Here is a 23,944-nt window from a genome sequence, read left to right on the forward strand (position 1 = left end):
AAATTGGTTTAGATGAGACCTTTTAAGTGTCTATAAAGAGAGACATAGACACTTTTAGGAGGAATGAACATGAGAGTTAAGGCTTATTGAGTTTGAAAGAGGGATGTGAATTTGAATTTTCTGAAATTGTCAAAAGTTCATTTTGATCTTGATCAATGTTTAGATGTTGATTTCAATTATTGATGTTTTAAGTTGTGACTTGTGAGTGATTCTAACAAATGATTTGGTATGTTTACTCAAAAAAAAAAAAACAATTGATTTGGTATGGATCAAGGTGTGGGCCTGTGGGGGTATTTTGTGTTGCATACCAATCGTGCTTTGAGGCTTCATGTTTGGTTTTGATTTTTGAATCAAATTCTGTTTCTCTGCTTGTTCAACCAAGTGTTCAACATATCAAAGTTACGAACACATGAGACCATTGACCTTTCCATTTCCTCTAATGTTGATAACTTGTGTGAAAAATAAAAGCCAATGTTTGATGAAGTAGAGACACGACTTGGATTTTGGCATATGGCACTGAACCGAACTAACCACAATGTTCAAAGTCCAGAAACATAGATGGGAAAGTCCACAAAACTCTGACTTCCTAGTTTGACCATTCTTTGGTCCTACAAAACTAATCTTCTATTTAACTTTTTGAGTCAATTTAGATCTGGGGGATTGAAAAGTGATCATATTCTGAGTACTGTTTGAGGTTTCTGAAAGCTGCAGTGCTCGCTTCAAGCTTTCCACTATCTGACTCATGGAGGGTCTATCTTCAGGATTCTTCTTCAAGCAGCTATCTGCCAACTTGGCTATTCTCCGAGCAGCATCAAGTGAATACTGTTTCGCGAGACGCGGGTCCATTATCATGCTGAATCTGCTACTCTCAGCAGGGTATGTTTTAACCCACTGTAAAAGCTTTTGTTCCTCTGGTGGAAGCTTGGTTTCCAATACCCTCCTTCCTGTGAGGATCTCATAGAGTACCACACCAAAACTCCAAATGTCACTCTTTAGTCTGAGATGACCTGTTTCAATATACTCTGGAGCAGCATATCCACGAGTCCCAACTACCTGATAACAAAAGATGAGTAATTGGTTTACACATATTGTTAGAAGAAGGATGATTCTGATTGTAGATAAATAGAGAGGCAACAAACCAATGCTGCTTAAATTGGTCATGCATCAAACATCCCTAGTTAGTTGTCAAATTGTCAAAACTAGCATTTTTGTGTGTGTATTACATATATTTTTCACGGGAGACGATTCTATTCAAGACGCAAACATCAATATCATTGTGGTGCTAGCTCTCCTAGCCGAAACTAGCATTTGAAATGGTGCAAAATGATTTTATACAAAGATAGTAGTATAATTAAACAGTGAGGAAAATTATGTTGATTAGCACATGAGAACATATAGTTCACCATCAACTTACCTTAGTAGATACATGAGTCTGATCACCTGTTGGGCCCTCTCTAGCAAGACCGAAATCTGACAGCTTGGGATGGAATTTCGTGTCTAATAACACATTTGAAGATTTGAAGTCTCGGTAGATAACCTTTCCAGTAAAAAAAAGCAAGAGAAAATTAAACACCAAAATAGGTATTTGCATCTGATTTGCATTAAGAATATTCAACATCATCTAAAATCATCATTCTAGGCTTTGGATGTATGTTTCTTTAGCTCCACTACTATGAGTGTCACAGAAACAAAATGTTATGTGAAGTTGTGAACACCCACCAGGTGTGATCCAAAAAAATTAAAAACAATAAACAATCTCAGTCTCTTTAAGTACTATGGGTCACAATCTCAGTTTGGGTACCTTAAAGAATGCTACTATGTGCCTGTGAATATTGTTCACCTAAGCTAATTGATATGCAGCATCTTTTGTTCAGCTCATAATCAATTCTGACACGTGAAAGCTACTCACAAAAGTTTCTCTCTAGATTTAATTTATTAATTTTGGCTTTAGAGGATATCCAAACATGCACATGGTAAACAATTGTCAAAGGTTTCGCAACAAGGAGTATACCTGAACCTCCAATCCGTGGTGCAGATAATGCAATCCTTGAGCAGCACCGAGCATGATCTGCAATCTTGTTTTCCAAGGCAAGGGAGGGAAAGAACGACTGAAAAGATGATCTTCCAGGCTCCTATTGGGCATGAACTCATACACCAGCAGCCGTTGGATTTCTCTCCGACCATCTACAGAGCAGTATCCCAAAAGCTTAACCAAATTCGGGTGATCAACAATGCTGAGAAATTGAACTTCTGCAAGCCATTCTTTATGCCCCTTCACAAGGGGAAAAGAAAAAAATAAACAAACATAAGAAACCAGGTACATTTTTGTAAAGAACAAGAACAGCCCTAAGTCAAAGTCAGCATAACATTCCAAGTACAATTTGGAAATATTTCTACCATTGTTTCTAATAAAACCACAATCAATTACGAGAAAATGCTGTTATGAGTAGCTTCTGGGTATCAGAATTCACTCTGATCAAAAGCGACGTTCATCCAAACATGCTATAAATTGCTATAAATTGTGAATCCATTCCAAAATTAGTATTATATGAATTGTTCCTAAACAATGGAAGACCAACATATACTATTAGACTATTATAGTACTTCATGGCCATCTAAACCAATAAAAACAATTATATCATCTATAGAATATTACATAGGCATAAACTAGTCATATGTTGAACAAATACTATACTATGAATAATTTAATACCTGTAAGCCACGCGTGTTAAGTTTCTTGATTGCAACCACAACTGGGTCACCTTGTCCGTTTAGAGGGCTAATGGTTCCTCTATATACTTTCCCAAAACCACCTTCTCCAACCATGAGCATCCTGTTGAAACCATTTGTTGCATCTACGAGCTCCTGCAAAGTAAAAACTCTGAAATTCTGCTCTTTCTCTCTGTACAATTCTTCTACGCTCCTCGGCGATGACAGCGCACTGGTGGGTCGATTCGACGCCTGAGTTTTCTTCTTGCTTCGGTTCAAATCTGGGTCGGCGTTGGATATTCGTTTGAAGAAGAAACACTTCATTCTCTAATCACTAATTTCTCCGAGGAACAGAACAAACAGTTCACAAAGGTTGAGGTGGTAGAGAAATGAAGATGAATTGTAAACGGAAACAGAAGGAAAGTGAATTGAAGTGGAAGAGAAATGAAAAAGAAACCGAGATTGATTGAAATACAATGATGACATGAGAAAGAAAAAAACCGCGTGGGAAGTGTGAACCCGCGTAGATGTGGACAAAAAAAAAAGAGTGTATGAATGAACTGCTAAAGTTAGAATGATGAAGACTGAAGTGAAGACCACGACAAAGTGAGTTGAATTGAAGACTCAACTGAAGACTTTTCAACCTTAAATATTATATATTATTTTTATTGATGAATGTTGTTACTGATAACAGGTTGTATGTCACTTTATTTTTTATTTTTTATTTTTTATAAGCAAAGCAATATATTGAGGCACAAGGGGTGTCAACCCATATACAAAGCAGAAAGAAGAGAGAAACAACAACCAGATGATTAGCCAAAACCATCTACCACCTCACCAAAATACATTGGACAATTTCCCACAATTTAGGCCCCCAAATAACACTGACACAGACCCTTGCAAGCAAATAAATAGCACTCCAAGCCCAACTATCATCTAATTGCTGTATTTTTACTAAATAATTTTGTAATAAATGTATGAAATAATTAATATAGTATTCAATGTCGCCCTTAGGAACACCAAAACCTAGCAATGAAGGAGAGATAACGAGAATGTAAGCTAGCTTGGAGCCACCACAAACGAACATCGTCTTGGTGCTAAAATGCTACGTGTGGCCATCGCTCGAACATACAAAGCATACAGAGCACCACATAGAGCCTTAGTTGTCGCAACCAGCAGCTGCATGACAAGCAAATTGAATCAAAACCCTATCATAGAGCATAAGGTTGTGTTTTTTCATCACTAATCAAAATTATTTAGTAAAAAACAAAGGTTACGGTTATGTCGCATATTAAAAGTTATATTGTTTATATTATTATAATTATTTTACTTTTTAACATGCTAACTAGCTTGTTTCATTTCTGATTCGTATTATTTTTGTGAATTCACATACTAATTCATTCGTAAATATGACTCATTTGAGCGTGTTGATTAGTCCATACACGTCAAAGCGTTAAGAAAATTTGTCCATGTAGTCACATTTTTTACGTGTCCATATTTCATAGGTCCACGTATACTTAAAATTATACATTTGTAAATATGACTCATTTGAGCACGTTGATTAGTCCATGTACGTCAGAGCGTTAACCAAATTGGTCCACGCAGCCCCATATTTGACGTGTTCATATTTCATAGGTCCACATATACTTAAATTAGACATTTTGGTGTGTTATTTCCTAAGAACATTGTGAAGTTGACATTTATAATTAAAATACAACTAGTATTTTTTATTATTATTATTATTATTATCATGACTCACTTGAACATGTTGATTGGTCCACACGCGTCAGAGCATTAAGTTGATAGGTCCACGTATTCTCATATTTGACGTGTCCATATTTTATAGGTCCACGTATATATGCAATTAAGCACTTGACTGTTTACAATTAAAATACAATTAATATTTATTATTATTATTATTATTATTATGACTCACTTGAACATGGTGATTGGTCCACACACGTCAAAACATTAAGCTGATTGGTCCACGTAGCCTCATATTTGATGTGTCCATATTTTATAGGTCCATGCATACTTGTAGTAGAACATTTGACTGTGTTGTTTCCCAAGAACATTCAATCTGGTTTATATATATATATATATATATATATATATATATATATATATATATATATATAATAAACCTAGTAATCTTAATACATTGATAAACCTATAATATATTTATATATATATATATATATATAAGTTAACATTGATAAAACTAAACCTAGTAATCTTAATACATAAAATCTCATGATTTATCTTCTCAGCAACGATCTTGATTTCAAAACACCTTTTTCCTGTGCTTTTCAATCTCTACAATCTCTTCGATTCACAAACTTCAGATCAGTGATATAAGGTACCCCTCTGTGATCTTCCTTGGGGTTTTGGAGGTGCTTTCATTGGAATCGAGCTTTGCGAGAAGAGGGGAAATCTATGATTTTGGATATGAACGTGGTAAGCAGATTATACCAAATTTTCAAATGTATCATCTTTGATTCATAAACTTTAGATCAGTGATATAAGGTACCTCTTTGTGATCTGCCTTAGGGTTTTGGAGGTGCTTTCATTGGAATCGAGCTTTGTGAGAAGAGAGGAAGTCTATTATTTTGGATATGAACATGGTAAGCAGATTATACCAAATTTTCAAATGTACCATCTTTGATTCACAAACTTTAGATCAGTGATATAAGGTACCTCCCTGTGATCTGCCTTATGTTTTCACATTCAATGACTTTGTTGTCTCTGTTAGGGTAATTGGTACATGTACTTCTTTGGACTTGTATTATGTGATTTGAAAATATTTGCAGTTTGATTAATTCTTAACCCCTTATGTACCTTTAAAAATTAGGGTTTTGGAGTTGCTTTCATTGGAATCGAGCTTTGCAAGAAGAGGGGAAATCTATGATTTTGGATATGAACATGGTAAGCAGATTATACCAAATTTTCAAATGTATCATCTTTATACACACTGAATAAACTGTTCTGGTTTCAAATACATCACACAAATGCACAATTAGAGTTTTTAGGTCAATTGGTTCATGATTGAGATTAAGTTGTGCCACTTCTGATTCTCATGCTCTTCATGGTGTTGTTTGTTTGCAAATTTGGGGTTTCGGATAAGGTACTCCTCTGAAATCTGCTTTAGGGTAGAATAACCAAAATCAATCCTGATCTATGAGCCGACCCGAATAAAGTTGGTTTGGTTGGAAAAAAAATTACTTGCATTTATTCAAAATATTTTTAATTGACATTTTTAACTCGCGAGTCAAGTAGGTTTAGTACATGTTGAACTTGCCTTTTATTAGATTTACTTTTATAACTCCTGCATTTTTCTAAATTTTCATTTTATAATCTTTTTAGTTTTTATTGAAGCGAGTTAATTTATTTAACCCGCTAACCTTATATGAGTTGATGGTGACGTCTAGGGTGGGATATTATTTAAGTGAACCACCATGCTCCATTGATAAAATCATCTCAAAGCAATATTTTTTGTGATGCCAATAAGGCCCTTATCTCTTATGTTGCATTTTCGCATTTTGCATTATCTCCTTCCCCCGTCCTTGCGAAGGGTGCCACCTCCCTGTCCCTATTCCGCAAAAGATGCAAATATGTCATCAGCAAACATCCCATGAAGGAACCTTAACCTCATGGCTCCACCACTAGCACCACCCTTTATCACACCTCTCATGCCCACAAACAAAGGGTCGAGACCCCAAATAACTCATGAAAAATGTCATCAGTATTCCATGGATTGAACCAAACTTATATAAGAATGTCTCCGGTGGAATGGAAAATTGTTCCCCACCACTAGATGCATCAAGATGTCAAACCTGGCCCTTCAAACCTCTTCCACGTACTGATCATAGATATCTTTCTTCTTATGATAACTTAAAACCTACTAGAAAGAGAGAAAAAAAAACCTAAAACAAAATAAACATTACTCAAAGGAAAAAAATAAAATTTTGATTGAGATCCATTAAAACAGTGAAAATTTTATGTGAAAACAAGAATCATATACTTCAAAGGTTTGTTGAATTTGGATTTAACATATATTTTATGTTGTTGAGGTTCCTGTTAGGATTTCATTTCATGGCAAGCTTCAGATGAGCCTTCTTCAAGTCGTCATATTTAGTGTTCCTATTGACCTGCAAGACCTCGTAGTAGTCATAACCCGCCTTTGGTCGTTTCTCATGTTCGCGTTCTCTCTTTTGCTTCTTCAATTTGTTTACCATTTTTGTTGCTGACACTTATTCTTCTTCATCTTCTTCTTTTTTTGCGGAGCTGGGAAGATCTTTTGATGGGTTGAGAATGTTGTGGAATGTTCAAGAAATCCTGTCTAGTCATGTTTTTTCTACGAAGTTTCAGTTTTATGCGATCTAGTTGTTGCGGTGGGTTGAAGATTTTATGGACTTGCGGTGCTGGCGGAGTGGGTGGAAGGTATGGGTCTGTTGTTGTTGTGGTTGTGTCGTGAAGGTAGTGGTGATGTCATTGGAAGGTGAAGGTGGTGAGGGTGTCACTGTCACTATCACCTTCATGACACAACCACAACCACAACAAATCCATACCTTCCACTCACTTTGCTATCGCAACAAATCCCTCAAATCCTGAACCTGTTACAGCAACCAGATCGCGTGAACTGAGAAAGCTCAACAGCAAGAACACACTAATAGACAGTATTTATGAAACATTCTACAACATTCTCAAACCATCGAAAGATCTTCCTAACGCCGCAAAAAAAGAAGAAGATGAAGAAGAATAAGTGTTAGTAGCAAAAAAGGTAGACAAATTGAAGAAGCGAAAGAGAGAGCGCGAATATGAGAAACAACCAGAGACGGGTTTTGCCTACTATAAGGTCCTACACTTCAATAGGAATGCCGAATATGATGCCTTGAAGAAGGCTTACCGGAAGCTCACCATGAAATGACACCACGACAAGAACCCCAACAACAACAAAAATGTTGAATCCAAATTCAAACAAATGTGTGAAGCATATGCTGTTCGTTTTCTCATAAAAAATCACTTTTCAATGGATCCCAATCAAATTTGTATTTTTGGTTTATGGGTAATGCTTATTTTGTTTTCTTTTTTCCTTTTTGGCAGAAGTTAAATGGTCATGAGAGAAGAACTATCTATGATCAGTATGGGAAGAAGGTTGAAGAGTCAGGTTACACTTACTTATGCTTCTTGTGGTGAGGGAGCCACTTTCTATTCCACTAAAAACATTCAGACGTCATTTCAATTTAATCCTCGAAACACTTATGACATTTTTCATAAGTTATTTGAGTCCTCAACCGCGAGTCTGAGGGCATGGAAGGGATGTGAATGAGTGATGTTGATGGTTGTGGCATGAGGTCGAGGTTCCCTAATGAGATGTTTGCTAATGACATATTTACATCTATTGCGGAAGAAGGAGGAGGACAAGGTGCCCTTCGCAATGACTCGAGGGAGATAAATGTAAAAACAGAAAATTCAACATAGGAGTTGAGAACATTATTGACATCATAGAAAAAATCTCTTGATTTGATAGAATTTTTGTAAGTGGAACATGGTGGTTCACTGAATAAATAACCCAGCTGCCATTGAATTGGGTTCACAGTTCTCATGCCACAATTTTGCCCGGTTTTGCTTCTATATCCATCCATTTACTTTGTCCATTTTGTTATTATGAATTGATATTTTTAACTTTCTTTTTGTTATTTATTTCATTCAAGCTAGACTGTGTTATATGAAAATCTTGATACCTTTTTAACCTTTTAAGTGTGTGTTTGGTTTTCAGTTGAGATTAACTTGAAAGCACTTCCAATTCAACGGAATCTATGAGTTACTTCTACATTTGCACATTAGAATTCGTGTTTTTCAATTGAAACTGTTTTGGAACGCGTGTGAACTGAAAACCAAACACACACTAAGTATATAAATACATTGGAAAATTGGGTTTATTTTTAACCGTCATAACTCATATGGATAATATTTATGAGCTATTAGGGGTTTTTATTTTCATTAATGTATTCTGATATCATATCGAACAGTTATAAAATTAATTCTCTGAAAATTCTATAATTTTATTTAGTATCTCTGAATAAATCTTTTGGTTGATTGAGACCATTGATATATCCTATCAATCAATAGTCAAAATTATTGACTTGTTTTGACCTTACGCAACAATGTGCACAGTGTGAGTTGCACACCCTTGTTCACAAATAGCAACACTTTTGAGCTTCCCAGAACTGTCACCAAACTTGTTCTCCCAAACACGAACACCATTCGTGCATTGCACGCGTGATTTTCGGAGTTACGACACTGATGATGCTCTTAACTTGTCTTCATGTTCTGTTTCTGTGATGCAGTGATCTCTGTTTCTGTTTTCCAACAAATAAATACAACATGCATCGCAACAACAACAACACCATTGCAGGGAGAACTCGCAGCAAGAAAGCCCTAGCTCCCGTCAATCATCCCAAGAACGACGTCGTTGCCCTCAGTTCCGATGACGACGACGGCGGCGATGATGGCACCACCACCGTTGGAGTTCAAGAAAGTCAAACCACCACCGACGCGCTTCCGGAATGCGGTGTGAAAAGAGGGAGGGCGAAGCGGAAGGTAGTCAGAATCGTGGAGAGTGATGGTGAGGTGAAGGTGAATCTCACGAGGAGGAGAAAGTTTGGGTTGGACGTTCTGATCGATGAGAAGAGCAATGTAGAGAGTGCAGAGGAGGAAACTGGAACGAGTGATGGTCCGGCACGGAGGACCCGTTCGCATTTTCGGGGGAGCAAGAAATTGAAATTAGGGGGGACCTTGAATCAACCCATTTGCCTTGATGGTGAAGAAGAAGAAGAAGGTGGTGGTGATGGTGATGGTGTTCTTGAATCTGGAGAAGAAGGAGCAAAGACATGCAGGGGAGGTGGTTGGTCTGATGAAGAAGGGGAAGAGTCGGAGAGCGAGGATGAGATGGATGATGATCCAATTTGGAGGAGTTGGAAATGCTCTGGAAACAGAAGAAACAAACATGGTGGTGAGCGATTGAAGGGTGATGGCAGTGTTTGTGAGAGTGAGAAAGAGAGGGGTGGTTCAAGTTGGAGGAAAGGCTCTGCAATTCAAAGAAACAAACGCACCCCTGAACTGAATAAAGGTGTGGATTCGCCAAAAACAGTGAAAAAGCACTTTAACACACAAAGGGAGAATCCTCAGCCAGAAGAGAAATCAGTAGAGGAGAAGGAATTGGAGGCTCTTTGGATTGAGTCTGATTACTGTTTTAGCCTTATCCAAGACAATAATGCCTCACCTTCCGAGGTAAAGTTATTTTATTTTTTTATTTGTGGATTTTAGTATTTGTTCTTGGATTCTTGGGTGAAACTGTGAAAGTTCTTGAATTTGAGTTGTTGTCACTTGTCAGCAATGTCATGAATATACCAGCAAAAATGTTTCATAAGATAAAGTAGAGATGTAATTAATTTCCTTCTTGAAATGAGTACAATTTCCCTTGTTTTTCTGTACTTTGGGACATTCAAATAAGTTTTGTTGCTATGCTACTGAACTAATTTTGTTTTGTTTTGAATAGGTTTCTTTTTATATTCAAGTTTCTGTTCCTTTTATATAATTTCAGTGAAACTGAAGTTTGTTTTGCATGTGAGCAGCCTCCGGATTTGTGTCGTGGAGGGAAATTGGAGCATGATGTCTTTCTTGATGAAGAAATTGGACTTCGATGTAGATCTTGCCTACGCGTCCTAACTGAGATCAAATATGTTTTTCCCTCTGTGAGTCATTTGCTTATGCTCTATGTCCATTTTAAGAAAAAATGATTTACTTATTTATTTCTGATTTTAATACATTGTCTATTCACATGCAGTTTGCAACTCCACCGCGAAAGAAGAAATACTCTTACGCTTTGGATGATGTTGATCCCTCTGTAAGCTCTGAGTTTCAAGATAGAGTTGTAGGAGACGATGATGATGCTCACAACGACAATTACAATTACAATGGGACAGTGTGGGAAATAATTCCTGGAGTTAAAGAAAACATGTACCCTCATCAATGTGAGGCATTTGAATTTCTGTGGACCAATTTAGCTGGCGGAATCATTCATAACAAGTTGAAAGGGAAAAAGGAACTTCCTGTGGCTGGTGGATGCCTAATATCTCACGCTCCCGGCACCGGGAAAACTAGGCTCACTATCATGTTTCTTCAGTCATACATGGAGTTATATCCGAAGTGCAGACCAATAATCATTGCTCCTAAAGGGATTCTCGGTACGTGGGAGGAGGAGTTTAAAACTTGGAAGGTTGACATTCCCTTTCACAACATGAACAGCACTGATTGCTCTGACAATGTGAGAGATCACGTTATGAACCTTGTTTCTGGTCGTAATGTCTCAAAGCATGTGCTCATTTCGTATTGTCGTATGGCTAAGTTATATTATTGGAGGAGTGAAAAGAGCATCTTGGGAATCAGCTACAACCTGTTTGAGCAATTTACTAAGAAGGACTCAGATGAAAGGAAATTCCTTCTTGAAGTTCCTGGTTTAGTAGTTCTTGATGAGGGTCACACTCCTAGGAATTCAAAGAGTCTTATATGGAAATCTGTCTCAGAAATCCGGACAACAAAGCGCATCATCCTCTCCGGAACACCATTTCAGAATAACTTTGATGAGCTGTATAACACGCTGTGTTTGGCGAGGCCTCAGTTTACTAAATGCAATCCAAATGAGAAGGGGGAGAGCCTTAGAAATGAAAGCAAAGGGAGATGGGCGTACCTTACCAGTTCATTGGCCAAAGTTACCGATAATGGTAGAAGATCTAAGATATTGCAAGAGATCAGAAACATGATTTGTCCTTTTGTTCACGTGCACCATGGAACCATTCTGCAGGAGAGTTTACCAGGGTTGAGGAAGTTGGTAGTTACCTTAAATCCAACCATTTTGCAAAAGAACGTTTTTGAGGATATTGAGAGAAAAAGAAGTAGCCATCTTGCTCAGGGAAACTCAAATGTGCTAAAATTAGAATATGAGGAGACTCTAACTGCTATTCATCCTGCACTCTATGGTCTATCTGAAAGAATGAATCTCCCAAGGTTTAGATTGAATCCTGAGGAAGGTGTCAAAACGAAATTTCTGTTGGAACTCATAAGGCTTTGTGAGATTCGAAACGAGAAGGTGTTGGTTTTCAGCCAATACATCGATCCTTTGAAACTTTTGGCAAGCCAACTTGAACATCTTTTTTGTTGGAAGGAAGGAACAGATGTGTTACAATTGCATGGAAAAGTTGATGCAAAGCTGCGTCAAACTTCAATTAAAGCTTTTAACGATCCTGACAGCAATGTAAAGGTGATGCTAGCATCAACCAGGGCTTGTTATGAAGGTATCAGTTTGGTTGGAGCCTCAAGGGTTGTTTTACTTGATGTCGTGTGGAATCCCTCGGTGGAGAGGCAAGCGATAAGTCGTGCTTACCGGCTCGGGCAGAAGAAATTTGTGTACACTTACCATCTGATCACGGCAGGGACAAGGGATGAGGATAAATGTTGTCGTCAAGCTGAGAAAGATCACTTGTCCAAGATGGTGTTCTTTAATTCCGGACGGGATCAGCATCATCAGAATGTTTCATCAGCAGAATTGGGGGATCAAATTCTGGAAGACTTGATTCAGCATAAAAAGATTGGGCATATATTTGAAAAAGTAGCTGTTATCCATGAAGAAACAAACTCCAATCTGAAGAAGGATTTTTTCCCCCTCTTGGTATAAATTATTTATACTGGCAAACTTGTGCTTCTCTTTTTGTATGTGTTCATAGAATCTGAAAAAAGTAGTTACTAACTGTCAAGAAACAAACTCTGCTTTGAAAGAGAGGACTTTTCCCCTCTTGGTACAAGTGTTTTGAGACCAGCAAACTGATGGCTTTTCTTGGGGTACATAGCTGCATACTGCTATGGCTTTTGTTTATAGCCAATGTGGACTAGTTAGATTTGGACATGTATATTCTATTTTTTGTTGGCTGATTCTCTTCTTGAGTAAAAAGGTGGAGTTGAACTATGAGTTAGTTTGGGGTTGTAAGTGATTTTCTAACATCATTTGACTGTGCTTATTCATGTTTGGAAAGTTGTGGTGACATCTCGCATGATTGAGAAATTATGTAATGGATATGATCTAAGGTGAATACAATCCCAGATTCAGATGGGATTATCATTTTGAAAAGTAACTTGATTGAATTATCTTTTTTACATATAAATTTCAACAATAGTAATACACTTTTTAAAGCATGTATCTTATTTCAAGTTTGATCTTGCATTTTTCCTCAGGAAAAAAACCATGATATGTATGCTTGATTCTTCTCAAATAAAGTTTAGGGTTTGAATCTTGTGCATGAAAAAAACAAAAACGCCGCAAAGATTTAATTGTGTTCCCTGATCAAACAAAATAACCTCATAACTCTTAACCATGCCTTCTAGAGATATCTAACTATTTTCTTAATCAGACATTCTTATGGAAAGATTTGCAATTTATAGTGGTCTTATTCATTTTAAGTAAAATTGACTCTCATCAAAACTTTTTAAAGATGATTATTCCTTTAATAAACACATGTTATTTTCTTGCAAATTTTTATAAAAAAAATATCTTTCGAGATTCAAGACGGAATATAATATGGTAAGTAGAAAAAAAAATTAATAAAAAAACATTCCGTTGCCGGGACTTGAACCCGGGTCTCTCGGGTGAGAGCCGAGTATCCTGACCAACTAGACTACAACGGATTTGTGAACATCAACACGTTCGCTCATATTTATACATAAAAAACTAGTACAAAAGAGAAGAAGGTTCCATTGAAATATTAGGGTTTCTTTGTTGTCAATTTTCACATTCATCTGCGACTCAGTTATCCCAGTCTCTATCAGAGTCACACAGCGGCACCGCCTCCGATTCGGAAAACATGGTACGCTACTCTTCCTCCACCACCACCATCACCATCACCATCGGATTCGCATTCCATTTTGTTTCTTTCACTATGCATCATCATTCATTTGATTCTCATCTTATTTATGTTTGAATCGAAGTATTTTTCATGTTTAAGGTTTGTTTCGATTTCACATGAATTAAGGTTTGTTTCGATTTCTTCTGTTCTTTTATTGAGCATCAAGCTGTATGTTAATGCTGTCCCTTTGATGTTGCAGACTAAGAGAACCAAGAAGGCTGGCATTGTTGGAAAATATGGTGAGTTTCGCAATTATGCGCTTTGGGTTCTGCATTTTTTGCTTCAGATTGTCAGTGACTATGTTATGTATGAATGCATTTGGAAATGATTATTTGAGTTTATATTAATAGGTTTCTCAAATAAATTTGAGCAAGTGTTTATATAATACAAGTTTATGGATTTAAGCACTGAATGAAACTATTTACCTCAAGCACCCTAGATGATTTGGATTAGGTACAGAGACTTTTACATTGTAGGAAAGTGCTGCCTGCACTCCCATTCCTCAAAGGTTAGAAGCTGAGACAAAGGATTTGTTATTGATTATATGTCCTAGTTGCTAAAAGATATGAATGTTTGCCCAGCAAAAAGTTGCGAAATCCTCTGCTATTCGGAGTGCAAATTGCATAGGTGATGGTTGGACTGTAGTTGGGTAATGATTTTGGGCGAAATTCATGTGTGTATCTTGCTTTTATAGTTTGTTAACTTTTGGAAGGATTTACAGAGAACAGTTGTAATTTCAATCAAGAAATTCGGATTTTAAGTTTGGGACATTGAATATGAATTGTCAGAATGAACTCATACCTACTTGTAATATTTTTTTAAACTTATTTTGAAAAGTTTCACAAATAAATTTTTGTATAGATGCTTATGTAACAAGAATTTATTGAGACTTTATATAAGTTGTTTACCTACAAGCACCCTATGTTTTTTTAGATGATTTGGATTAGATATGGAGATTCTTAGATGTAGGAACTAGGAAAGTGTTGTCTGCACTCCCATTCCAAAAATGAGAAGAAACTGAGATTAAGGGTTTGTTTTTTATTATATGCCATAGTTGTTAAAAGACGTGAATGTTTACTGGGCACAAAGTTGCTAAAAGTCTTGTTATTTTGAATGCAATGTGCATAGGTGATGGTTGCATTGTAGTTGGGTAAAGTTTTTTGGGCAAAATTGACGTGCCTGACCTCTTGTTTTTTAGTTAGTTAACTGTTTGAACTTTGAGTTTTTACAGAGACTAATTGTAATTTCAATCAAGCAATTCAGATTTAAGGTTTTGATATTGCATTTTCAGAATGCACTAGTTTTTCAAATTTAATTGATGATAAGCCATTTTATCGTATTTTCTTATGTCAGGTACCCGATATGGTGCTAGTCTGCGGAAGCAGATTAAGAAGATGGAAGTTAGTCAGCATAGCAAGTTTTTCTGTGAGTTTTGTGGAAAGGTAGACATCCATATATACTGAATTGACCTTCTTATTTATTTGTTTATCACATTAAAACCCTACCAGTGGTTTTTAGCAGGTTAAGTCAAACATTATTTGTTTAAAAAGATTTGGGTTCTAATGATGAACTTGTTTGTTGCAGTATGCTGTGAAGAGGAAAGCTGTGGGAATATGGGGGTGCAAGGATTGTGGGAAAGTGAAAGCTGGCGGTGCCTACACTTTGAAGTAATACCTGTTCTGCTTTCTCTTGACTTAGAATATTTTTTGCCCCCTCAAATCAATCTTCTAACATTTTTCTTCAATGTTTTGACAGTACTGCTAGTGCTGTGACTGTGCGGAGCACCATCCGGAGGTTGAGGGAACAAACTGAGGGTTGAGCTTGTTGGTTGATGCAAGACTTTGAGCAAATTGACTTGAAAACTTGTTAGTTTGAACGTATTATGAACTTTGTCTTTGAGCCAATTGACTTGGAAAGTTTATTAGTTTGAATGCATGTGATCTTTTTGACTTGGAGCTAATTGACTTGAAAAATTATTAGTTTGAATGCATGTGATCTTTTTGACTTGGAGCAAATTGACTTAAAAAATTATTAGTTAGAATGTGATGGATTTTGAGTCATGTCTTTATCTCAGCGTAAAATGTTATTTTAAGAAATGATAGTTTTGAAAAGAAATAAAATACCGTTGGTCTAGTCTTTAATAATGGATTGCAAAAAGATTGTCATTGATTCTATGTTTAGACTTAATCTTTGGTCTAGTCTTTCACTTATTAGTTATACTTTTCCTCTTTTTTTTGTGCGGTTATTATATTACTTTTCCTCTAAAAACTAATGCTTACGCAACAAAATTATTTTAATTTAGTTAATTCAATTAGCTTAGTGCATCAAGTGAGGAGGTCCTGAGCAAATCTCAACCTTCCATCGACACCCTAACCTTCCTTCGGGTTTGATCTCACATTTTTCAAATCCCTTACATCCAGTAGTTCTCTTTGTTCTACCATTTTCACTACCAAAACAAAAGCATGGGCATTAATTTTTCAAAAAGAAATATAATTCTACAAATGAAGGGAAAGATCCAGATCATCTTCATCTTTCTCCTCTAAAGTAGAAACATATCTTGATTCATTCTTGGTGGGGTTTGTTGTTGAAAAATTGTGTGTATTTTTTCGATCACAATTTGCATGTGCCATCGTCGACAATGCTCACCATCGAACATGGATTGTATGACCCATATTTAACATTTGTTGGTGCTCTTCATTCAAGTTTGCCACCTATCATTTATGGAAGCATCTTATCTTGTTATATTTTGCACATGACATCTCTTGCTAAGCCTAGTGCTACTTCTTTCTGGGCATACAAATATTTTCTCGGCAGTTCTAATATCTCAGTTTACTACCGGAAATGATTGTAATCTTGATAGAGTGTTCAAGATAATTCGCAGATAAAACTCTCGATGACAATAAATCTAATTTACAACCCATTTCATTGATATTTGCTGATATAGTCTGTGCTGCTACTGCCCAATTTTGTTGTCGTTTGCATGCTTCTTCCATCATTTTCAACTATATTTTCAAGTTTCACGTCCTTTGTACAAAGAGGCAACTCATTCTTTGACAACATCTATCTTTATCGACGTAACAGTTGAGAAAATTCGTATCTTTTGTGCTTATTTGCTTCATCCCTAATATTACTGTTAATTATATTTGGAACATTATAACCAAATAAGCCCGCATGATGGGGTTGGGGGTGAAAGATCAACGACTTATACAAGCTAGTAAACGAGTTGATGTCATCCCCCCATAAAATGGATCAACCTCATTCATGTGGAATTTAGAAGCATCAATGACAAAAAATGGATATAGAAGGATCCTGATAACTGATAAGGTGGAATTTATGAAACTAGTACTTAAAAGGTGTTAAAAAATTGCCCCTATAGAAAAACTGAGTTTCCAATTTCGAATAATTTGGAGACATCATCAATGGAGTTCCTTCTTGGCCGTTGCTGTGAAAATTAATCCTTGCACAGTTGCACGTAACATGATTAGTTATTTGAAGTAAAATAACTAAGAAACTCAAAAGATACTCGCGTTACCTTTCATTACATAAAAATTCATGATATATGTTTTATTGTAAAAACTAACCACACCAGTTTGATTAATCAGGTGACTAATCTCTCTTTGGCGCACATTTTCATGTCCACCAAGAGCAGCAAAGTTGCACAATACTCTTTCGTCATGGTGACGACTATCTCCTTTTTTCTCAACATTTTCTTTAGCAAAATCTAGAAGATGATTCATCTTTGAAATGAAAAGAAATCTTGTGACAGAGTTCACAATGGATTATCACAAGTGAAGTTAGGAAGTATACATGCACTCCGAACGCTGCGCAGCGGTGCCTGATAATACCATAAATTCAATAATTCAGACTAACCTATTTAAAAGATTTTATTTATGATTAAGAACCAAAGATGTAAAAAATTTAAAACGTTGCAATTAATAGTGTGACTTCATCGTCATATTTAATGTTAACCAAGAGAAGGATGGTTGCCGAATACTCTTTCGTCAAAGTGACAATTGTCTCATTTCATCTAAACATTTTCTTTAGCAAAACCTAGAAGATGATTCATCTTTGAAATGAAAAGAAATCTTGTGACAGAGTTCAGAATGGATTATCACAAGTGAAGTGAGGAAGTATACGTGCACTTCGGGCGCTGCGCCGCGGTGCCTGATAATACCAAAAATTCAATAATTTAGACTGACCTATTTAAAAGATTTTTTTTATGATTAAGAACCAAAGATGTACAAATTTTAAAACGTTGCAATTAATAGTGTGACTTCATCATCATATTTAGCGTTAACCAAGAGAAGGATGGTTGTCGAATACTCTTTCGTCAGAGTGACGACCGTCTCCTTTGTTCTCAACATTTTCTTTAGCAAAACCTAGAAGATGATTCATCTTTGAATTGAAAAGAAATCTTGTGACAAAGTTCAGAATGGATTATCACAAGTGAAGTGAAGAAGTATACGTGCACTTCGGGCGCTGCACCGCGGTGCCTGATAATACCATAAATTCAATATTTCAGACTGACTTATTTAAAAGATTTTATTTATAATTAAGAACCAAAGATGTACAAATTTTAAAACGTTGCAATTAATAGTGCGACTTCATCATCGTATTTAGCGTTAACCTAGAGAAGGATGGTTGTCGAATACTCTTTCGTTAGAGTGACGACCGTCTCCTTTGTTCTCAACATTTTCTTTAGCAAAACCTAGAAGATGATTCATCTTTGAAATGAAAAGAAATCTTGTGACAGAGTTCATAATGGATTATCACAAGTGAAGGTGTACATGCACTTCAGGCGCTGCGTTGCGGTGCCTGATAATACCATAAATTCAATAATTGAGACTGGCCTATTTAAAAGATTTCATTTATGATTCATAACCAAAGATGTAATTTTTTTAAAACGTAGCAATTAATAGTGTGACTTCATCCTTATATTTAGCGTTAACCAAGAGAAGGATGGTTGCCGAATACTCTTTCGTCAAAGTGACGACCGTCTCTTTTCTTCTCAACATTTTCTTTAGCAAAACCTAGAAGATGATTCGTCTTTGAAATGAAAAGAAATCTTGTGACAAAGTTCCGAATGGATTATCTGACAAATGAATATTTTTTTTTGTCAAAAACCATTGTCTCTTATATTTTATTGTCGGGGGAGGTCTAGTGGGTTTTTTTAAACTTGGGCTTAACTAACTGAGAAGGAATAGGATTTAAAAGAACTTGGAAGTATACACACTTCACCTTTAATTTATATTTATTTCAAGGGCATTTCAAAAAAAAAAAATTTCAAGGGAACAGATTGGGGCAGCGCGGTGCCTGAGAATGCTATGAATTTTGATTAGAGCATCTCCAATGCTAGTTCTTATTTCTTAGTTCTTATCACTATTCATGTGGGCCCGTATTGCCACATGTGTTTAAGTAATTCTTAAACAATTTTGCTCTAACAATGAGTTCTTAGTTCTTATCACTATTCATTTGGTCCCACCAACCACATTATTTATACTTTTTATTTTCATAAAGTAATAAAACAAAACTCATAAAGTAATAAAGTAATTTGGATGAGAGATAAATAATTAATATTTTAAGCTAAGAACTCAAAAAGTAAAACTCCTTACATAAGAACTGAGTTCTTATTTTTAAGAACTAAGAGTTCCATGTAAAATTCTTAGTTCTTAGTTCTTAACTCAAAAATAAGAACTAAGAACCTTGCATTGGAGATGTTCTTAGAGTGATTGTTTTCTCCTTTCTTCTCAGCATTTATTTCAGCTAAAACCCTAGGCGATTCATCTTTGAAATGAAAAGAAATACTTTCGATAGAGTTCATAATGGATTGTCTGACAAGTGAAGTGGGGAAGTATGCACACACTTCACCTTTATTTATATTGATTTCAAGGGAAGATCTTAGACCGGGACGATGCCTGAGAGTTAGATATGATTAAAACCAAAAAATTTAAAAAATTTAAAACGTAGCAATTAATAATATGTCTTCATTTAGTGTTGACCTGGCGGGATGATTGCTCAATACTCTTTCATCAGAGTGGCAGTCTGATTTCTTCTCAGCATTTTCCTTAACAAAACCTAGAAGATGATTAATCTTCGAAATATAAAGAAATACTTCAATAGAGTTTAAAATAGATCATCTGACAGGTGAGGTGGGAAAGCATCCACATACCTCACCATTAATTATATTAAATTTATTTCCAATATAACTTAAGTGCATATTTAACTATACGGTGAACCAAAAATCATGATTAACAAAAAACAAGTTTTTTAATTTTTGTTGCTTTCTATCCGCAGTGTATAAAAAATGCTCTAAATCTTGTTTAAGAAGCACTTCTTTCAACATGGAAATCTATTGTTTTCCAACATACACGTAATTACCAACTAATTTTATTTTTATGTAAAAACCACGGGAACCCCACGCAATCGCCACACAACCATGATTATTCATTAGCTTCCCATACCAATGTGCTTGGAAGAAACCATTTATGTTCTCTATCATGATATCTGGTTTTATATATTCTTAATTTTTAGTCTTGCTTTATTTTTCTCATATCGTGGAATCAGGCCTTGACCTTTTAACTATTCTCAATCTGAATTTTACACCTATCATTTGAACTTGTGTTTAATTGAAGGAATAAACAGAAAAATAGCGGCCAAAACAGGGATTGTGTATAGTTTGACTTGTAGCTGGCTGAGTAGCTCGTCTCATGATCCCATTAGGTGGGAATATTAGCCACTCCCCAAAAGTAGAGATTCAGCAAAATTACTTAGAAAAGCAAAATGTGCCCTTCGAATAAGGGTTAGTCCAACTAATAGTGTGTTTATTTCTGTGGTTGAAACCCTGTAATCACTTCTGTGAAGAAGTTGCAAGTAGCTTCTGAAATTATTGTGACCACACAATAACTCTTGAATGAGAATGTAATCACACTTGACAGTTCAACTCTTCTATTTAACTAATACATATAATCAGAGTTAAGAGAATGTCACCATTCTTTCTTCCACACCAAGAGAGTACTCATGTTGCCACACAAGCAAGGCATCCACAGAAACCAGGAACTTATAGTATTTCACATCTATATATTCATTATCGATGTGTAGAATTATAAAATTAGACTACAATGTGTGAACCCATCAAAATGCAATCCACAAATTCAAATGCTGCCGTTAATGTGCAAGGAGAGGAATTGGAATAAAAAAATATAAAATAGGGGGGGGGGGGGGGGGTTCTGTAATCTGAGATTAATCATAAGTAAATCAAAGTGCACTGAAGTACCTATGCACTTGCTCATTGAAGTTGAAGCTGGTTGAATTCCAAGCTGAAATAGAAACTAAGCATTTGCATGACATGTCTGCAATGTACTTTACAACACGCTCCTAAAACAAATAAAACAGAATTTTTGTATTGTGCGGATTTGGAAAGCTCATGTTGTTGCGACGAGTGCTGAGAAAGAGTTAAACAAGGCATGGGCAAACTCTTACTTTCTCGGAAGTTTCGCCTCATGGCTTGTGAAGCTTAAAGCCAAAAACTCTCGGAACGTAGCTCTGTGATGGTTTCTGTGGCTTCAGTTGTCCATAAGTCATCAGGAACAGGTGAGGAAATGTAGTACCAAAATAAGCTCCATCAATGTCTAGAACAGACTCAAGGAAAATTTGGGAAGCATATATGATACCATAAATTTAAGCCACAATTATATTGCAAAACTATAGGGACATGCAAATGCAATCAATCATCCCAAAATACACACATATCAGGATGTAAAAAATGAGTAATAGAGTGGAAGCAAGAAAAAAAACACCTTAATGTTTGCCAGCATTTAAAGTGTTCTTTTTTCTGCAGTTTTTTCCTTGTAGTTTTTTTTTTTGAAAAGCTTGTAGTTTTTAGAATTACCATAAATTTGGTAATAAATACATGTTCCTAAATTTGAATGGGCCCAAAGGATCCCAAACTGCTCCCAAGCTTGAGATATACAAGGAGAAGACAGCTGAAACTAAATTTGCAGAATATAATTAACAAGAAAATAAAATACCAATTTCAGGCAGTCATAAAACACTTTCCCTATGTCAGATATAACTTGTCAAGAGATCAGATAATGAATATCAAATCCCAAAATTAAGTCATTCATCATTTGATTATTACTCTCATCCCATTATAGACCAGCATAGTGTATATTGGTGACAGGAATTATCAGCCTAATTCTTTTAGACATTTAATACCTTCGGTCCACATTGCAAATAGTAAACAACAGATGATATCCACATGGGGGTGAATTGCCAAAAAATCAAAATTTAGAAAGAAATGCCTCTCTACAAACTACTTATAAGTCAAAACCAAGGAAGAGGTGAGATGTGCAGGAGAATCAAAAATAAAAATTTGCCACGCATGTCGATGCATACTCAACTTAAACCAACACATCATTTTATAACATGTATAAGGATACTGCCTTGATATTTGGACCGAGGATAGTAAATGTCTTCACACCTAGGGCAATAAATTTTCACAGTACTAGACCTTGGAATGTCTGACTGGCCAACTGGAAGACAAGGTTGTCCAGAGCAGTAAACTCTTGGGCATCTTCCAAAATCATAGTTCTTGTATTTGTCCAGCTGCAAAAATTCCAACATCAGTAATAGTACAGTACAACCTTATCAACAGTGAAGTGATAAAATGACAGTAACCAGAGACATAAAAATCATACCATGGCAGCCATTCCTTTGCTTGTCAAAATGTACCGGGCATGAATCAGACCATACAGCATCTCCGCTGCTGATTCAATTAACTCATTTTGTTCCTCCGTAAACATGTCACCTAAGTACAAAATGATCGGATAGGTCATAGGTGTTCATCAGCACCGCAGACATTTGAATTTGAATCAAAACAGAATCACCGCACTAGTATCGGCAAAACATATAATAAACATAAGCTTACCATGGGAGGATTCGACATCCAAAATTAAATCGAGTGCATAATCATAGTAAGGCACTTGACTGCTCAACCCACAAAGGTTGAAATCGTCTTGGATGTAATCATCGTCAACCTCGCAAAAGAACTCATTTCCTCTCAAATTACAGAACCACGAGATCCAAGACGTGTCCTCTCCGTCAGAACCGCTAACATCAGACTCTTCACTGTCTGTTTCAGATTCCTCTGCAGCTAAAATGAAGTTAGTTATTCATGCCAACAACCAAACATTAAAAAAATTGCCAACACACATTAGCGCATTGGGGTAGAGGGATGCCAAAAAGAACGTTGGAAGATATCATTAAAGCAACCTCAGGGTCAATAATATTCCACGGAATTTGGTTTTCGATCAAACGTAATAGCGTCGGTCGGCCGTCAGATGATCCATGTAGCCGACCTCACTTAATGGGATAAGACTTTAATTATTGTTGGGGAAACACACATCTTAACTAATCAACGGAGAAACAAGATTTTGCTACGTCCACTCAAACGCGGATCGGCATGAAGTTTATCCGGACACCAAACATACACTAATGCTATTCATGCAAGCAACCAAACAAAACTTGGGGTACATTACACATTCACACTTCACCTATCTGAAGTTTGTCACCCAAAATCCAAATCAAATTCAGTGTTATTAAAAACCTAAAGCTAAAAGATTAAGAAAAATTTAACTAATGATTTTCTAATTACACGAATTGAACTCTGAATCTCTAAATTAGTGTTTGAAGTAAAAAAGTAAAGTTATTAGCAGCTCATAGATAAGATGAATTAAAACCTAAAACAAAGTAATTAAAAAAAATTGAATAAAAAATAGATCAGATCGTGAAAAGAGAAGGAGAAATGAGAATCGAACCATCAGAAGCGTTGGAATTCTTGGAGATAGGGGGAGGAGCAGGGTTGCGAGAGTCCCTGTGGGCGGTGGAGGACAAGAGAGAGGCCCTGTCCTTGGCGTTGATAGGGCGGGAAGTGGAGGGTGAGGATCGTTCGAGCTGCTTGTCGAGGACGTCGTTGATTCGCTTCCGATCAACGGGAGGCGCCACCTCGGATTTGGATCCAACGGCACCGCCACGGTCTCTGTACATAATAACTGCTCTCTCTCTCTCTCTCTCTCTCGGTAGGGTTTTGATTCAGAGAACGATGATGATGATGATGATGATGATGAATTGAATTGATGAACTAGTTAGAATGAATATAACAGCAACACAATCAATTGAGATTGAAACATGAAAACGATGATTGATGATTCGTTCGTTCGTTCGTTCTTGTTGTTGTTCCACCCGAGTTTTTGTTATTCTATTCCTGACAAATTATTTTA

At 36.2% G+C, this 23,944-nt stretch overlaps 4 protein-coding genes and 1 non-coding gene across 9 annotated transcripts; 2 read left to right on the forward strand and 3 right to left on the reverse strand.

The window, feature by feature from the left end:
* Window positions 1-418: 418 nt before the first annotated feature.
* Window positions 419-3,255, reverse strand: LOC130741004 (probable serine/threonine-protein kinase PBL19). The gene is made up of 4 exons (XM_057593756.1): window positions 2,713-3,255; window positions 2,012-2,272; window positions 1,415-1,537; window positions 419-1,053 (listed from the first exon to the last, which is right to left on the reverse strand). Exons 1-4 carry the CDS (start codon window positions 3,031-3,033, stop codon window positions 625-627), a joined length of 1,134 nt encoding a protein of 377 aa, XP_057449739.1. The 5' UTR covers window positions 3,034-3,255; the 3' UTR covers window positions 419-624.
* A 1,695-nt stretch (window positions 3,256-4,950) lies between these two features.
* On the forward strand, window positions 4,951-12,899 carry LOC130741003 (SNF2 domain-containing protein CLASSY 3-like). 2 transcript variants are annotated; one of them, XM_057593755.1, is made up of 6 exons: window positions 4,951-5,166; window positions 5,260-5,333; window positions 5,561-5,634; window positions 9,060-10,002; window positions 10,347-10,466; window positions 10,559-12,899. In XM_057593755.1, exons 4-6 carry the CDS (start codon window positions 9,097-9,099, stop codon window positions 12,443-12,445), a joined length of 2,913 nt encoding a protein of 970 aa, XP_057449738.1. In that variant the 5' UTR covers window positions 4,951-5,166; window positions 5,260-5,333; window positions 5,561-5,634; window positions 9,060-9,096; the 3' UTR covers window positions 12,446-12,899. The 2 variants fall into 2 exon arrangements, with proteins under 2 accessions (XP_057449738.1, XP_057449737.1); XM_057593754.1 differs by lacking the exons at window positions 4,951-5,166; window positions 5,260-5,333; window positions 5,561-5,634 and having other exon boundaries at window positions 8,842-10,002.
* Window positions 12,900-13,376: 477 nt separating this feature from the next.
* On the reverse strand, window positions 13,377-13,449 carry TRNAE-CUC (transfer RNA glutamic acid (anticodon CUC)). Its single transcript has one exon. It is a non-coding gene; the product is annotated as a tRNA-Glu (tRNA).
* A 47-nt stretch (window positions 13,450-13,496) lies between these two features.
* LOC130741005 (60S ribosomal protein L37a) lies at window positions 13,497-15,622 on the forward strand. The gene is made up of 5 exons (XM_057593757.1): window positions 13,497-13,628; window positions 13,867-13,906; window positions 15,021-15,109; window positions 15,252-15,334; window positions 15,423-15,622. Exons 1-5 carry the CDS (start codon window positions 13,626-13,628, stop codon window positions 15,484-15,486), a joined length of 279 nt encoding a protein of 92 aa, XP_057449740.1. The 5' UTR covers window positions 13,497-13,625; the 3' UTR covers window positions 15,487-15,622.
* A 5,279-nt stretch (window positions 15,623-20,901) lies between these two features.
* Window positions 20,902-23,944, reverse strand: LOC130741007 (casein kinase II subunit beta-1-like). Of its 4 annotated transcripts, none has more exons than XM_057593762.1 (6): window positions 23,483-23,944; window positions 22,594-22,812; window positions 22,364-22,473; window positions 22,106-22,271; window positions 21,147-21,295; window positions 20,902-21,041 (listed from the first exon to the last, which is right to left on the reverse strand). In XM_057593762.1, exons 1-5 carry the CDS (start codon window positions 23,709-23,711, stop codon window positions 21,165-21,167), a joined length of 855 nt encoding a protein of 284 aa, XP_057449745.1. In that variant the 5' UTR covers window positions 23,712-23,944; the 3' UTR covers window positions 20,902-21,041; window positions 21,147-21,164. The 4 variants fall into 4 exon arrangements, with proteins under 4 accessions (XP_057449745.1, XP_057449743.1, XP_057449744.1 ...); XM_057593760.1 differs by having other exon boundaries at window positions 22,594-22,818; window positions 23,483-23,943; XM_057593761.1 differs by having other exon boundaries at window positions 20,902-21,295.

Source organism: Lotus japonicus, chromosome 2 (assembly GCF_012489685.1).
Source record: "Lotus japonicus ecotype B-129 chromosome 2, LjGifu_v1.2".
NCBI classification, from domain to species: Eukaryota; Viridiplantae; Streptophyta; class Magnoliopsida; order Fabales; family Fabaceae; genus Lotus; species Lotus japonicus.

Excerpts from the sequence above, each read along its gene's own strand:
- LOC130741003 (XM_057593755.1), top strand. The coding sequence starts at position 9,097 with ATGCATCGCAACAACAACAACACCATTGCAGGGAGAACTCGCAGCAAG. Across the intron at positions 10,003-10,346 it reads ATAATGCCTCACCTTCCGAG|CCTCCGGATTTGTGTCGTGG; the intron begins GTAAAGTTATTT and ends GCATGTGAGCAG. Across the intron at positions 10,467-10,558 it reads TCAAATATGTTTTTCCCTCT|TTTGCAACTCCACCGCGAAA; the intron begins GTGAGTCATTTG and ends ATTCACATGCAG.
- LOC130741004 (XM_057593756.1), bottom strand. The coding sequence starts at position 3,033 with ATGAAGTGTTTCTTCTTCAAACGAATATCCAACGCCGACCCAGATTTG. Across the intron at positions 2,273-2,712 it reads TTAACACGCGTGGCTTACAG|GGGCATAAAGAATGGCTTGC; the intron begins GTATTAAATTAT and ends CCCCTTGTGAAG. Across the intron at positions 1,538-2,011 it reads ACCACGGATTGGAGGTTCAG|GTTATCTACCGAGACTTCAA; the intron begins GTATACTCCTTG and ends TTTACTGGAAAG.
- LOC130741005 (XM_057593757.1), top strand. Across the intron at positions 15,110-15,251 it reads TCTGTGAGTTTTGTGGAAAG|TATGCTGTGAAGAGGAAAGC; the intron begins GTAGACATCCAT and ends TGTTTGTTGCAG. Across the intron at positions 15,335-15,422 it reads GGCGGTGCCTACACTTTGAA|TACTGCTAGTGCTGTGACTG; the intron begins GTAATACCTGTT and ends ATGTTTTGACAG.
- LOC130741007 (XM_057593760.1), bottom strand. The coding sequence starts at position 23,711 with ATGTACAGAGACCGTGGCGGTGCCGTTGGATCCAAATCCGAGGTGGCG. Across the intron at positions 22,819-23,482 it reads GAATTCCAACGCTTCTGATG|CTGCAGAGGAATCTGAAACA; the intron begins GTTCGATTCTCA and ends ACTTCATTTTAG. Across the intron at positions 21,296-22,105 it reads TCGGTCCAAATATCAAGGCA|ACATTGATGGAGCTTATTTT; the intron begins GTATCCTTATAC and ends AGTCTGTTCTAG.